Genomic DNA, 16,051 nt, shown 5'->3' on the forward strand with positions numbered 1-16,051 from the left:
TCCTTCCTATACGTACATTCATCACAGCTACAGCTCCACAGTACAGAAATTTTTATTTCCTAAAGAGGGTTGGACTAGACAGCGGGAACAATGCTGCTGAAGCTGAGAATGAAATGCAACACCTACCAGTGGATCAGAACTGCTGATACGTCTCTGAGGCTTACTGGTGTGGGCAGAGCTTCTCAGTGCACAGGATTATTTTAAAAAGACATTTCCCTAAAAAACCCAAACAAACCACAGGCTCCTTTTGCACATCCTTCTACCAGCTGCAGAAACCTACCTATTTGCCTTACTTTGAGAGCCAGAAAAAACATATATTTAAAATGTATTTTTATATATTTTTTGTCTCCTCCTCCCAGCTGCAGATTCCCATGCCACTTTCCTGTTTTCAACTATGACTTCATAAATATAATAAACCCACAGAATATCACATCTTTCACTATGCCAGCTGTACTCTGCCAGCTGAACCCTGTCTCATTTCACCATTCTGCATCATGATATCACGCTATTCAGTTATATATAAATTATGTAAGTCAACTTTTCCCTTTGCCTCCTCAAGCTGTAAATTCCTCTTTCATTTTTCCCTGAAGCAGAAATCAGAGCTGCATTCTATTCTTTAAAACTTTTAGTGACAGATATAGTAGTAGATCCAAAATACATGTCACAGGATTGACTAAGTTCTTGAGTTCTTCTCAATAAGCCACAAGATAATTATAGAAAATCATTTTTGTATTTTGACTTCACATTCTCAACTCTGTTATTTCTTCTTGCATAATTTTAGTTGTGTATCTGGGACTGAAAGCTACCAGAAGCAGGCAGCTGAGGCTGCCAGTGCAGGAGAAAATGCACAAATAGTACAGTTATACTTACATCTCCTCTTCTAGGCACCATAGCTGGAATGACAAAAACAAGTGTCTTTACTACTTAAAAGAATACTAGGGGAGAGATGGCTGTTGACCAGAATATACTGTGCTGCAGCAGTGCAGGGCAATATGAAAGTCTCTACAGAACCCAGGACAATTTAGAGGACTACTGAGTTCCTTTCAGCTCTGCACAGGTGACAGAAAGATATTCAAGCTGTCAAATGACAAAGAAAGGAATGAGAAAGAACGTGGCTTGGCATATCCTGTGTCTATATTTACAGCTTCTGTATTCAAACATTGAAGACCAAAAGCCTTGGAAAATTACATGCGGGTTAGCTCTTTCTTGTTGGAGGACCTGCAATGGCACTGAAGGACTTTGATCTCAAGTCCTTGGAGATGAAAGCCAGTCTTTCCAGTTTGAGGGATCTGTCAGTAAAACAAAACTAGAGAATTACCCTCTTTCTTTCAGTTTGCATTCTTATCTGTCTTTGGTTTATGTCTGGACTAGAACAGACTCTTCTTAAAGCTATTTTACTGTCTTATGTATGAAAAGAAACGGACTTTTCCCACTAAGAGTATAAAAAATTTGATACTACAAATGCCCAAATCACCCTGTAACTTGCTGACAAAATCCTGATGGAATTTGCATTTTCAGCATTTGTCCTTTATTTAAGACCAGAACTATAAGAAACAGAAATATGAAAGCAAAGATCAGAAAACTGCTCTTGAGTGATGGAAACGCATAATTAGGAAGAAGAAAACATATAAGTGTGAGCTCACAAGTCTGACAAGAAGACCCTTGGCTCACAGAAACTGACTTCAGCAGCTCTCTAATAGTTTGTAACAGTGGAGAAGCTGCTTTCAGTGTCTCCTACTTTATTGAATAGCCCCTTTCCTCCTTTGATTTATCTGTACAGGAGAGTCTTATAGTTCTTTGAAATCAATGGCTGAAAAGCATTACAGACAAGCATTACTTCAATATTTTTTCTGCACGAAGCAGTGGAGTCAGCACAACTTACAAAAGCCAGTCAACAGCAACAAGCAAACTGATATCCTGGGTAGGGAGACCCACTGCAGTAAGGATCAGCAGCATAGTGACAAGTCCCGCGCTGGGAATACTGGCAGCTCCAACACTTGCAAGGGTGGCAGTCAAACTGCAAAATAAAAAATCAAATGGGAGAAGCAGGAAGATACACTTTGAAGATACACTTTCATTGCAAAATCATGTGATCATTAGCAAGGTCATATTTTTAATGAGTTCTTCCCACAAAACAACAACTATATGATAAGTCACAGAAAGCTCAGGCCATAGTTTTCACTCTTGTGTTTCTCTAAAAATATTTATTAGGTCAGGCCAGATCTATGGGGTTTGTTCTGAGAGTTGTAAGAAGGTTGTCTGGGAGTTTTAAGTACTGTAAGCTAACTATGACATTCAAATCTGTGTCCTGGTGTTTTCTGAACTCTACCAACACATCCAGGGTTTTGAATTCTGAGTTTTGGTCATCCAGATATGATGAAGTTGGGTGATGATGGGTTGAGTTTTCAGGGTGGTTAATTTCTGTTTATTTATGTTACTTGAAGACTGAATTGTGAGTTAAAGGCTGAGAAAAAGTGGTTATTATTAAATACAGAAGAATAAAAGTCCTGGCATCCAAAACTCACAAAATACAAGCCAGTGGTGTACCAAGCCTAGATACGAATCATCCTAGATGAAAAAGCAAAATTGATCTGATTCTTTTATAAATCCAAACCTGTGTTTGTTTTTGCCTGCTATACTTTGATGAAGGTCAGTAAAGCGAATGTCTGAGCTTCAAAGGCTTGTAAAAATACAACACTGACCATAGTAAATATCAACATCATTGGGCAGTCCCATGAAGAAAGGACAATAAATTTGTCAGAGAGCCAGTCAAGGGGAGACAAACATGGAAGAGAAGGAGAAAAGGGAGAGGGAGAGGCAGAGGGAGAGGGAGAAGGAGGGGGAAGGGGGAGAGGAAGGTGGAGGAAGAGGGAGAGCAAGAGGTAGAGGGAGGGTAAGTAAAAAGGAAAAGCGGACAAAAAGAGATGCAAAAAGGAACAAGAAACTAGGAAAGAAAAAGTTACATCTGTGTTTTTAAACGCAGAGATGAGTAACATGGTTGCACTTCCGTGGGTAGACCCAACAAATCTGAAAGTGCTTCCAACACAGAAGCAGGGGAGAACAGACTCTGTGGGGGGAAATCCTTGACCATTAGCCACAGAACTAATCTGTGAGGATGTCAGCCTGATTTTAGAGTTGGAAGATGCTGGCTGGCTCGATCTGATCCAGCTGACAATCCAGGGTGCAGTGTGTTTGTCAGGTGTTTGGGTTAGAGTGCAACTTGGCCTACTAAACACCCAGATAGGTCCAGCAGGTATGCAGGCAGGATGCTCTGCTCTGCTGTCAGGCTTTGCATGCAATGCCAGCTCCTCAGGCACTTCCAGCCTAAACTGGTGAGGGATTGCTTCCAAGCTCTGTGAGGAAATGCTCCTGCCAACCTTCCCACAGCAGCACTTACAGAACTGAAAGGGAATAAAGCTAGAATTGTTTAGGACTACACAGAATCTGGCTTAGCTACAATTTCCAAGATCACCCTTTCCCATAAAATACAGGAAATCAGAGGAACTACATGACCAATATGAAGTAACTACAGCTGGTCAAAGGCTAATTAAGCCTTCATGATTTTATGTCTGGATCATTTGAATATTCTCAATATCACAAAGTGGATATAACATCATTGTTAAAACCTAATAACCTTCACTTCATTTGTATTGTCTCAAGAGATAGTTCTTGTCATATTGCTGTAACAAAAATGCTATACTGCATGAAGAGGAGACCCAGTGGTTTTCGTACAGATAGACCAAAGTTGCTGCCTGCTTTGTAAATGTGAGTATCATCACAGATGGCTACATCGGCCTTGAAATGGCAAGACCAAGAAGAGCCAATTGGTCAGGTCTCAGAAGGGGAGAAGAGGCGTAACTCAGGTTCAAGCCTACCAAATCCCTTGGACAATAGCAGATTCCTAACTTGAAATTCCCTCGTCTCAATTTAGTTAAGTATGTGGCATCTCTGAAATGTCTGTTTTCAGTTTTAGGAACAAATATGCATCACGCAGGTCTAGCATCTGCCTTTATTAGAAGCAACCCTGAACCTTTTACAAACCTTGGTTTTACTATTTCAGGGGTTGGGGCAGGAAATAAAGAAATGGAAAATGTGGAGCTAGTACAGCTGGGCAAGAAACATAGAATTAGACATCCCTTTGCAGGAGTTTCTTTAGAGTTAAAAGGGTTTAATAAAAGAAAAGTGTGTGGGTGAAAACTACAGGAAGAAGGCAGACTTGACAGCCTTCACTTGCGGTTCCCATTTAACTATTCAAAATGTTAGACCTGATGTCTTCATCAAGTTAAAACTCCCTTAGAGTAAACAGTCTTCAATCACTCTTATCCTTTTTTAAAGGGTACTTTCTTTTGTCCTCACAGATATTCAGTTTAGTCCTAGATAAGACAATCTGATATGAAAAGACTACAGTTAATATTTGCTGGGTTAGAGATAAAATGTCTGCAAGTATCCAAACCATGCCACAGGCAACCTCACCATCAGGATGGGCTATTCTCAGTTCATTTGTTTTATCTGCTCACCAAGTCACAGAAAAAGTACAGGCAAACATAAATACATGGACAGATATTTTAGATATACTTTTTTCTTCGGTGTATATAAACACCTACATTCTAGAAAGTATATGACTTGTAGCATCCCTCTACACTAAAAAAAAAGCATTGCATTGGACAGAGAATGCTGTATACTACAATTGACATTGTATTCTGGGCTGGTTTTGGCTGGGGTGGAGTTAGTTTTCTTCACAGTGGCTGGTATGGGGTTGTGTTTTGGATTTTGCTGAACACAGGGTTGATTAATATAGAGACCTTGTTATTGCTGAGCAGGGCTTACACAGATCTAACGCCTTTTCTGCTTTTCCTACTGCCATGCTGGAGAGGCAATAGAGGTGCATGGGAAGTTGGGAGGAGACACAGCCAGGAGAGATGACTCCAATTGACCAAAGGGATATTCCAGACATAAGACATCGTGCTCAGTAATGAGGGGAAGAAGGAAGAAGGGAGGACGTTTGAAGTGATGGCTTTTGTCTTCCCAAGTAACAGTTCCACATGATGGGGTCCTGCTCTCTTGGAGGTGGCTGAACACCCACCTGCCCATGGGAAGCAGTGAGTTAATTCCTTGTTTTGCTTTGCTTATGTGTGCAGCTTTTGCTTTCCTTATTATCTTTATTTCCCTATTATTCCCTTTATCTCAACCCAGAAGTTTTGTGGCTTTTACCCTTCTGATTTTCTCCCTGATCCCACCAGTGGAGCACTGGCCGAGTGGCCGCCTAGGGCTTGGTGGTTGCCTGGGGTTAAACCATGGCAGTTGTCAACTGCAAAAGTGTAAAACAACACCGGCGTGCATCAAAGCTGCAAATGATAGAAAAGGCCTATCACCAGAGAACCAGGACCTATGTACAAAACATTCATTTGCATATCATTATTAAAAATCCATGGATTTTATAGTGAATCCAGTAGCTGAGAAGACATCCAACCTAAAGCACACACATTTTACAGTCTGTAGAAACAAAGCCTAGGAGCATTTTTGAACTGACCTCACAGTAACTATTTGGCCTCCATCCAGGTCAATTCCATTCATCTGTGCTATGAAGATGGCAGCCACAGCTTCATAAAGGGCAGTTCCATCCATGTTAATAGTTGCTCCAACAGGAAGAACGAACCTTGTTACACGCTTATCAATGCCGAGATTTTCTTCAAGACACCGGAATGTGACAGGTAATGTTCCAGCACTGAAGGAGAGAAAGCAGAAAAGTAAAGAGAACATAACTACAATCAATATAACACATACCCATAAGGGAGCAAAGTCAGAAATTCTATTACCATAGTTTACATTTTCTACGTCCACTTTCTGCTGTGATTCAAGCCTTTTTTAGATGACTTTTAAATTAAACCTACATTTAGCTGGAAGTGGGACTGAGGCCAAAACATGAACATGACTTGAAGCAGCATGAGAGCTTGAGAGAGCGTGGATAAATTTTTCAGACTCATTTACAATTTATTTCTTGCATTTTGTTGAAAAATACAAGTACCAGATGTTTTCTGACAGACAGACCTATGAGTATAGGGACAAGTCTTAAATTCCTTTGATTGTGAATTTGCTCTAGAGGGAGAAATTTGTATGACATTAGGGACTGAAAAAGAAACAAACCATGTTGTACCACCAGAGGACAGGAAGAAAGGACATGAAACACATCTGGAGGATAGGAAAAGATGCAAGAGGGGGAATATTTCAGTCTATTACATTCACTTTCTCAAAATACGATACCTTCATCAAAAAATACTGTTGAAGTGGAAACTCAAACGCTTCAATGAACAAAAGCCTTAGGTAAATTGTAATTTACTAAAACTCCTGGCCAGACTATATCTCCTATAATTCCACATTGTTTCACAGAGCCATAGAATTGCTGCAGTTGGAATACATCTCTAGAGGTCACCCATCCCAGCCCCCTTGCTCAAGGCATGAGCAGCCAGGGCAGGTTTCCCAGAACCATGCTCTGACAGGTTTGGTGTATCTCCAGGAATGGAGATTCCACAACTCCTCTGGGCAACCTGTGCCAGTATTCACACACCTTCATAGTAAATCACAGTAAAAAGAGCTTTCTTGTGTTCAGACGGAATTTCTTGTGTTTCAGTTTGTGCCCACTGCTTCTCTTCCTGTCACTGGGCACCACCGAAGAGAGTCTCACTTCATCTTCTCTACACTGTCCCATCAGATATTTATGCACACCAGTAAGGCCCTTCCAGAGCCTTTTGCTCATCAGGGGAGAAGTTATTCAGCATAGTGGTTTGAGTAGACCCAAAGAGGCAGATGAATTACAGTTCTTCCAAGGTATTCTTGAAATCAGGAGTGCTCAACTTTCTGGTGGTCAGCCTTGTACTTGGCTTTTTGATTTTCAACTTTTAAATTAAAATGGAAGATAAATTTTTCTTCAGAAATAAAACATTTATTGAAGAAAAACATTTTAAGGTATGGTCTTTAACTGAAAATAATTTCAACACAAGATCTACTAACCGCCCCAATGCAAAGCACCAATTTTTGATCTTATTGTATTACTGAGAGCTATGTTGCTTACACACTTTGTTGTGCCTGTTCTGTGCATTAAGAACAAATCTAAAATGTTCAGCTTTTCAATGGAGTGCCATTACTCTGCCAAAATGGATGAAAGAACAAACTGAGAGGTTTTTTCATTTCTTTCTTGAAACCTAGCACTGTTTGGTTTTGGTTGTTTTTGGTTTTTTTTCTTGAATGCAATGAGACTGGTCTTAACATGCTTTCAAAATAAACAGAATTATCACTTTTTCCTGGCTGAGAAAACAAGTACAGAGTCAACACAATTTGCACAAGTCATTAGGTTAATGCCAGAAAAGAAAAAAAGTGAGTCTCCCAACTCTCTGCAGGTAGCTTTACAACCTCTTTGAAAAATCCTGAAGACGTGGTATTTTGATTTATTTCATCAGCTGGATTCAAAGTAGTTTTTATTCAATGGCATAAAATGTTTTTTGTAGTGAAGGTCAGAACAGCAGATGTATTATGTCTAAACAGCAGCTAATAATCAGCTAGAAAACAAAGCACACTGGTATTTCTCAAGTGTACCTGGAAGCTGTGCCTAGTGCTGTGATCCATGCCTGGAAAATCCCAGCAAGGAATGAAAATGGGCTTTTCCTTGTTATCACAAAGTAGAGCAGAGGCAGGAAGATCCCTCCATGGATGAGAAGACCCACAATCACAGTGACCATGTACATGCCAAGTTGCCTAGCAACTACTTCCAAGTCCTTGATTGCAATGATTTTTCCACAGATGAGGCAAGCAATACCCAAAGGGGAATACCTGGAAAAAGAAAACAAGCATAGATGGACCTAGTCTTTGCAGTGTAGTCATAAAAACTGTGCTCAACATAGTACAGACTGGAGAAAGAGTAGGGAGCTCTGAAGCTCAACGCTGAGGTGCAGATCAGGAATTGAATGGAAATTCAATGCATAGTTTTCACATCTTTTTCAAAAATAACATCCATCTCCAGTGAATTCCCCATCTACTTCATTTTTCATCCCATCAAATGGAATATGCATTTCCTGAATAGTTTTGCATCCTGGAATAACATTGTACAAGGATACTACAATGTTACTCAGGCTTGGATCATTACAAAGAGTGGTGTAGATTTGTTCTTAGTACATAAGTTTTACAACCCATTGTTTATATGGTTTCAGGGAGTTGCATTATTTACTTCAGATAAACTATTTGTTGGAATGAACTGCTTATATCTTGAAGGCTACAAATGTTTCCATTATGTTCTTTCAATAATTTGAACAAATGCTTTTTAGTTTATGGATTCTTCATTTATTATGTCCTTTTGTTACTTTGGGTAGGGGTTTTGTCCCCTTAATCATGTGATTCCCTGAAGACATAAATGGAACTTTTGAATAGGATGATAATGGTAGCACAGATTGGGAACAAAAAAAAATTGAAATGAATGGATATTACTTAAAATACTTGATAATCAGGTATAGTGAAACATACTTGCAAGTACATGGATAGAAATCAATATTTATACCTGCACTGGTAAAAGTTAGTACATTATATAATTTAAAGTGAGATTCACCTTCTCTATCTGTTTTATAAAAATTGGGAGAAAGTAATATAATGTGGAGAGAAAAAAAAATACCTCTTTGAAAATAAATGATAATGTATATTTCCAAAGATGATTAGTGATTTGGATGCTTAATTAAAGACAAGACAAAGGAAACTGACTTTCAGAATAAAAGTGCTTCCTGTTTTCTGTTAGAATATCTCATGGTCTCTCAAACAATGTGCCCAAAACATGGAAAGCCCTCAATCACTTGAAATGCAAGACCAGCTGTTATACAATGCCACATTTCAGTGAACTTGATGAAATTCAATTCTTATAAAGAATTACACACTGTCAGAGCCAGATGTCTGATTTGTTTTATGCTTGTGTAGCAATGCCATGCTCCTGAGGATTTGTAGTGCCATGGGAGTTACAGCTGTCTGTGCAGAGAAATCATAAACCAAACAAAATGTAACTCTGCATAAAGAAGTGCATTTTTCTTTATAAAGACACATAAAAAGCCCTTGCTTCAGGCCACAACAATTCTTTTAAAATTCTAGACAGAAATGAACAAGAGGAATTCCTAACATCAATTTCAAACAAGTGGAATTCCCAACATCAATTTCCTTTTCTCATGAAAAGAGAAACAAAAAGCAAATCAGTAAAAAATTAACATTTACAGTGAATTTCTTGAAATTGGAATGATTTCCTGCCACTGCAACACTGACTACTAGAGAAAATTTATACTGTAGGCAGGGTATTATGTCTTGGGTCTACCAGCTGGTGCTAAGTGAAGTAAGAGTAAATTCTAGCTTCTGGAATGAAGTATAAACTCCCTCTCTATAGACTTGAGACCAGCAGGTTAAAGCAAATATTGAAAGCTTTGTGAATAAAAACAACTGTAGTTTTATGCAGCAAGATCATCTACAAGAAAGCAGAAGCATAAAAAGAATGTTTTAAGTTATTGCTTTAAGTCATTGCTTTAAGTTCTTTCTTTTATTCTACACATTTCCACATTGTTGTTACTATCTGCATCACTTGCATAACAGTCTGCCTTTGAAACACTGATGATGTTGAAGACTCGTGCTTCAGGCACCCTGCTCTCTTTTCTATAAACTGTGCCCATCTAGAGCTTCAGAGAAGAGGCCTTGTAACTCAAAAATCACTTCCAGGAACACCAGGGAATCACAGGTAGCAATGAGCCATGATATATGCATTGTACTGGAGTGGCTATTTCTGCTCTCAGAGATCTAGGAGACATGTAACACAGCAGTACATTGCCAAACACAGCAACACATTTTTATGTTATGAAAATGTGTTTTTATGTGATATGGCCATGCTTGGCACTGCATACAAATAGCTCTGGGGAAGTCCTTGGAAAAACACCTCAAAGGAAAAAAAAAGGGGGGGAATCCCCTACCAGACATAAACAATGGCTGTCTTAATTTGGTAAGGTCAATTCTAAGTCAGGCCCCATTATTATGCATGGGTACACTTCAAAAACAGGACAGATATATTCCAGTGACCCCATTACAGCAAGGCTGTAAGACACAGGTTCTGCAGAAACTATGAGTGGAGGGACTACACATCACTGAAAACTACTGGAATGTTATTTTGTGGTAAAATATTTTTATTACAGAAAACAGTAAATAGTGTGTGTGTCCAGGCTTTTTTGTAATTGTACCTCCAAGGTAATATCCTGGGATTATGCTAACCTCCCAGGAAGATTGGGATGTTCTTATGTGGGGCATTCTTGCTTGCTTAGGTGTTCTTCTGTATAATGAACTTCCATAACCAATGTGGCATTTGAAGGCCTTTGCTGGTACATGTGTGTCTTGTACTTCAGTAAATGAAGACCAGAGTATCTTCAGAAATATTTCAAATTGGGTACTAAATAATCCTCACTAAATAGAAATACTGCTGCTGTGGTTATAACATACCTGTCAAGGTTTTAAAAAGTCAACTATTTAATTACATTGTTTACTAACAAACTGTGATCACTATATGCTATATTAAGGTTTTATGAGGGCTTCCTTAAAATAATTTTTTGTTCTATAAGTTAGGACTTCAAACTTACCACATGATCATAGTTACTAACTTCATCACAATCTCATTCAGGATGTTGAAGAAATCCACCATCATCTTGGCCTGGTCTCCCATTTTACCCATAGCAATGCCAAAAGCAATAAAGAATCCTATCAAACCTATAAGGAAAAATGGCAAGACAAAAAAAAAGGCACATAAGCCCATGGTTTTTAGGAGTTTTTTGCTCCTAGTCAATGTCTTGATACTACATGCTGATGAGACTTCACAGAATGAAAGAATAGGTGAGTTTGGAAGGGACCACAGTAGGTCATCTGGTCCAACCTCTCTGCTTAAGCAGGGTTGTCCTAGAGCACATTGCACCAGGATTTCAGAACTATAGGATATTACATGTCTTGGGATTTTTTTAATATTTACTCACTCTCAGCTACCATGATCAAATTCAGAACATCTTTGATTCTTCAATATTTTACTAAATTCCAATTTCACAGCCCAGCTATGGTTTTATTGGTGTTTTTTCCTGAATTAACCTGATCATCAAAAAGTACGTATACAATAATCTTCTCAGTGCCATGCAACTATTAGAAACCTCATAAGCCCTGGTGAATGGGAGAGGTAACACACTGCTATATCATAACGCTGCTGTTAAAACAGTTACTAGAAATCAAGAGTGTTTTTCTCAGGCTTTGTAAAAGTCCCTTGACAGATTCAAACTACAATCTAGTGAGTTCCGGAGTGTAGGGAAAGGCAAAAGTAGCCCTGAACATAACTTTTGCAGTCCAGGAGTATTCCAGTTAAATGAAGAAGTTGGAGGTGGGAGTAGAAGGTAAGTATTGCATTTTAAGCTTAACCACAGAATTCCCAATAAACAGAATAATTTCACTGGAACAGGCTATCACTGGATACAAAATCATAGCATTCAATACGAGTAACATTTGGTTCCAAAATTTAAATGCTAAGGTATGAATATCTGGAGTATTGGACTATCAGTGTGAAAAAACAGCAGAGTGCATCTGTCCCGTATTACTTTGGAGCTGTGTCTTCAATGCCAGCAACTTTCTGTGGCCAGAATCAGATTATTAATCGATACTGACAGACGGTTTGAATCTTCAGTCATCCTTTGAGGGTAAATTTTCATTCATGATATGACTTCAGTATTTAACAAATGTGTAAACAGTAGGGAAATTCCTAAGGAAAAACCTACCACGACACAAAAGCGTTCAAGAGAAGGGAATTTGACCTACAAGTATGCTGGGAAAAGACAGGCTGTCCCATACCTTCACACTGGATTTAGTAATCAGATTTTTTTTCTTTTTTTTTTTTTTAATCCAATTTCCTGGATGTAAAGTCATTCTTTAGAACCAAGTTATCTCCGTTGAGTCACTTGAATAGGGAAGTGAAGCATATATTTGTGTGCCGCAGAGCGTAAAGAAATAATTAAAAGCTTTTCAGATACCAACTTACTTCCTGGAATTCAGAATCTGCATCAGAAACTGTTAGTAGGCAGGTTTTTCTGTTCATTAATTCCAAATGAACTGCTGTGTTAGTCATAAGACTAAGATTGGTTCATGTTTGCAGGAATTTGCCTGGCTTGTACAGTTTATGCAAACTGGATGGCAATTCCCCAACATTTTCGCTTCATTCAAAATCGAACCACACCAAACCAAACCAAAAAACTCTGCAACATTTGAGAGTCATTGGTCAAAACACCGCAGAAAATCCCACACCTAAACTGTGTATTTATTTTCTGTAGGAATTGCATTCAGCCTTCTAGATCTTTTCTTATCCATGAAGAGCCTGCACAAAACAAATCTAGCATTAAATGTAGTGCATCTGTCATGTCAGAATGGTTGTTTCACTTTAATGCATAAGAAGAGTTCCAGGAGAGAGGAAAGCAGGTGAGGGTAACAGCAGATGCAATGAGCTGCTGCCTCACACATGGTGCAAAACGCCAACTCGCAGCTTTGAAAGCAAGTGACTCCTCTGCCCACAGATGCTGAATGCAAGGAGGAGCCATGAAGGTAGGCAGGACACAGTGGCTCTTGTGGAGCAGGCTGCTTCATAGACAAACAAGATCAGCTTATTGATACTACCATCTCCCCTATGCCTAAGCAAAGCAGCCACTGCCAACCAACTCACCAACACCTAAAGAAGCTCTGCAGACACAGCAGCCACTGACAGCAGGATCTGTTCATCAGCTGTAAGGAGTCTGTAAGGGGCCATTTGCCCTTAAAAGGTTATGGTCTAGTGGTGAGAGAAAGCAGTAGATTAGGTACTGCCACATACTGTCCCACTTTGAGGACAGCACACAGGTATCGGCCTCAGCCCCGTGGATATGCTGTCACAGAGTAGCTTCAAGAGTAGGTGTGCCAATGAGGTTACAAATTGAGAGCTAATTTGTGACTGACTTCACCCACATCCAGAAAATAAAAAGTTGAAGGAGGAGTTCTCCTCTTTGGGCTGACAAAACAGTGACTCCAGGCATAGAGGAGAAAATAGAAGTGGTGTGCCAGCTATTTGTTTCCCTTGTGCTCCTGCCCCAGTCTGAACAGTTGTTTCAGGAAAGGGTGGGAGATAGGCAAAGTCTTCCGACCTCCCTCACTTGCTGGCTTGTCCAGACAAGATGGCTTGATGGCATTTGCAGCTGGTAAAGGTCAGCAGCCAAGATGAAAGGAGGAGGGAGTTGTGACTCAGAGATGTGTCAAGCCTTTCTGGGATTTTTCTTGGGTGGTCTGGTTTACACCCCACCTCTCACTTCAGGCTCTGCCTCAAGCCAAATTATTTCAGCATGCCCAAGACACCTACTGGAAACAACTTAGCTCAAATTCATCAGCGGGTGGGTGAAGCACTGGCTCTTGAAGCTCTCCCTCATGCTGTTTTGCCAATATGCATTAGTATTAGTCTAGATCGGCTTCTTCTAGGATGAAAGGGTATTTTGGGTACCTCCTACATGCTTTGCTATTGTGCTCCAACTCATAACTGCAAAGCTGCCAATACAGAACAATTCACTTGATTGTTTCTGTGATATACTCATCTCAGAGACCAATGGGCAGCCAGTAGGTGATAACACTTGATGATTATTTGGAGAGACTAAACTTGCACTGAAGAGCAGATCTGACAACACTGATCAGTCACAGCAAAAAGCTGTGTCATACATATGAGGTACATATTTGACAGGCAAAAAACTTTCCTACCCAGGACATTCATGCCATCCTTAAATTCAAGTCCCTTCTTAATGACCAGTTGGGCTTCAGGTGGTGCTGTCTCATTCACCATAGCCAAAGCAGAATCAGTCACATTAGGTGGCTCTTCAATGGGTGGTGGCACCAGCACTCTCTTGGTGACAGTTTGGATCTGAAGGCAATAAAGAGGGAGAATGAGAATGGAAACAGATTGAATACAATCCATATGATAAATAAGGAAATAATAATAAAAACAGTCTGCACTTGAAATTCCAGGAAACTATATTTTTAAAGGACTAGACATGGCATTCCACAGTCTTTCACTCCTCTTCCAAAAATAAGTTTATTTTTCAATAGTTTCAAGTGTTACAAAGTCCTAGGGGTCTTCTTCATGACTCTAGTGTGAAAAGCATGGCAAATACTTGTTCCTTACCACTACAGTGTAACGTTTTACAGACAGTTATTTCCTTTGTCCAGATGGTTCACAAAGGGTGCTTCACAGATTGCATGTTACATGTTGATACCATTTGCTCAGCACCAAAGGCAAGAGCCTCTAAGATCAGTCATGGCATCAACTCTGCAGTAAGGCTTGTTATTCAGGATGGTCTGCCCAGCTCAAATTATCATAGTCTAATGGTTAAGTTGAATCAAAAATTTAAGACATTTCCAACACTTCTCTTACAGCTTTTGAGCTCTTGACTGCAAGAGCTCAAAATGGAATATACAGTCCCCTGAGCTCTCTAATTAAAATATTGTGAGTGACAGATAACAGAAAAATTATCAGTGCTCCCAGACAGAAATCTGACCACCTCATAAAAAGAAGACATCAGCATCTGAATGGATTTAGACCCTTCTGGCACATGAAAGGCAGGGTCAAGGGAAAGCTGGGAAGGAATGCTAGGGGGAGAAACGGGCTTGAGTTTACAGCTAGGTAAAAAAGGGAGGAGGGAGTGGAAAGAGAGAGATCTGTGACTTGCTGCTTTTAGAAGGGATGTTTTCCTCCCACTTCACATCTTCACCATTTTCTGCCTCTTCATGGCTCTGGGACAGGCAAATTAGTTTGGACACTGTGACTGCCTTGCCATGTTTTCCCACCCGCTCCCTACTTTTCTTGTTCCTAGAAACACGTTTGAGCAAGGCAAGAGAAATGGTGCACTAGCCTTCGAAAGTACACTTGCACCTCTTTCCCGTTGAGATGAACATTGTAGTACTATGGATGATGATCCAGATTCAATCCATATAGTTAAAACCTTATGGTCTTAAAATACCTTACATCCCTCCTCTCAAAACCTGCTGTTTAAATCTGTAGAGGAGGATATAGACAGAAACCCTATGTAGCTTTGCATGAGAAAAATGCTTCAGTTGTCCTTAAACAACCAAACATTCTTGCATGTTCATATTTTTGTCAGAGGTCATCTGAGGGATGTTGTCAACAATATTTTTTTATGTGAGGTATTCAGAATGTAAGAACTGAGTCACGGAAATTAAAACATTAGACTATACACACTCTCGAATTCCACTACAGTCACTTAAGTAAAAGGTCTTCAGCACTTCTTTGCACAAGGCCAGAGTCACTAAAAATGCTGAATCAAATATAAAGCTTAGATTCTGACAACAAGGTCTGAGGCTAGAAACACCATTAAAATGTCATAGTCATATTTACAGATGATAGTGTCATGGTTTTTCATGGCACATAAAGTCTTATCTCTGCTGGAATAGCAATTTTCATTATAAATTAAAACTTTCTAGTGGACCATACTAAAATTCAGGAGAGATTGAAATCCGATGACGGTTCAGAGTCCAGTTTGTAAATGAACTGTTTCAAAACTGCACATGAGTCTCCTCATTGCTTTCTGCCTGGTCACAGTGGAAGGCATGTTAAACTCCCACACACATTGCACAGCACCGCTGCTGCGCACCCTTCAGAACCATTCTTCTCAGGATTACTGCAAAACACTTCTTCCTTCTAAGGCAACCTGGAAACACTGAATGTTTATGGAGAAAGACTGTATAAATGTAGGAAGAGAAAATATATGCCGACACCATTAAAAGCAGTTAATTTTCCTCCTAGAGAGAGATTCAAGTAAAGCCTAACTCCTTGCTGAGGAGTTAAGGGCTAAGAGAGGTACAAGTTCCATCTAGAAAGGAGCGTGACTTACTTCGCAAAAGAAATGTGGCTTTGTGGCAGAGGTTTTCACTAGCAATTAGTTTTGAATCTGATAAAATCAAATTTTGGAAAGCCAAAAATCTCAGAAGTTTTTTTGAC

At 39.6% G+C, this 16,051-nt stretch overlaps 1 protein-coding gene across 5 annotated transcripts in view; it reads right to left on the reverse strand.

Annotated features, from left to right (window-relative positions):
• SLC1A2 (solute carrier family 1 member 2) overlaps nucleotides 1-16,051 on the reverse strand; it is a 90,883-nt gene that overhangs the window by 16,313 nt on the left and 58,519 nt on the right. For all 5 annotated transcript variants that reach the window (XM_027703927.1, XM_027703943.1, XM_027703950.1 and 2 more), the window contains 5 exons: nucleotides 13,798-13,957; nucleotides 10,638-10,764; nucleotides 7,591-7,824; nucleotides 5,531-5,725; nucleotides 1,883-2,017 (listed from right to left, as the gene is read on the reverse strand). In XM_027703927.1, the coding sequence (XP_027559728.1) occupies nucleotides 1,883-2,017; nucleotides 5,531-5,725; nucleotides 7,591-7,824; nucleotides 10,638-10,764; nucleotides 13,798-13,957 (851 nt within the window). The remainder of the gene's footprint in view (nucleotides 1-1,882; nucleotides 2,018-5,530; nucleotides 5,726-7,590; nucleotides 7,825-10,637; nucleotides 10,765-13,797; nucleotides 13,958-16,051) is intronic.

The sequence above is a fragment of the Neopelma chrysocephalum genome, unplaced genomic scaffold (assembly GCF_003984885.1).
Source record: "Neopelma chrysocephalum unplaced genomic scaffold, ASM398488v2 Primary Assembly neopelma1_24, whole genome shotgun sequence".
Taxonomy (NCBI): domain Eukaryota; kingdom Metazoa; phylum Chordata; class Aves; order Passeriformes; family Pipridae; genus Neopelma; species Neopelma chrysocephalum.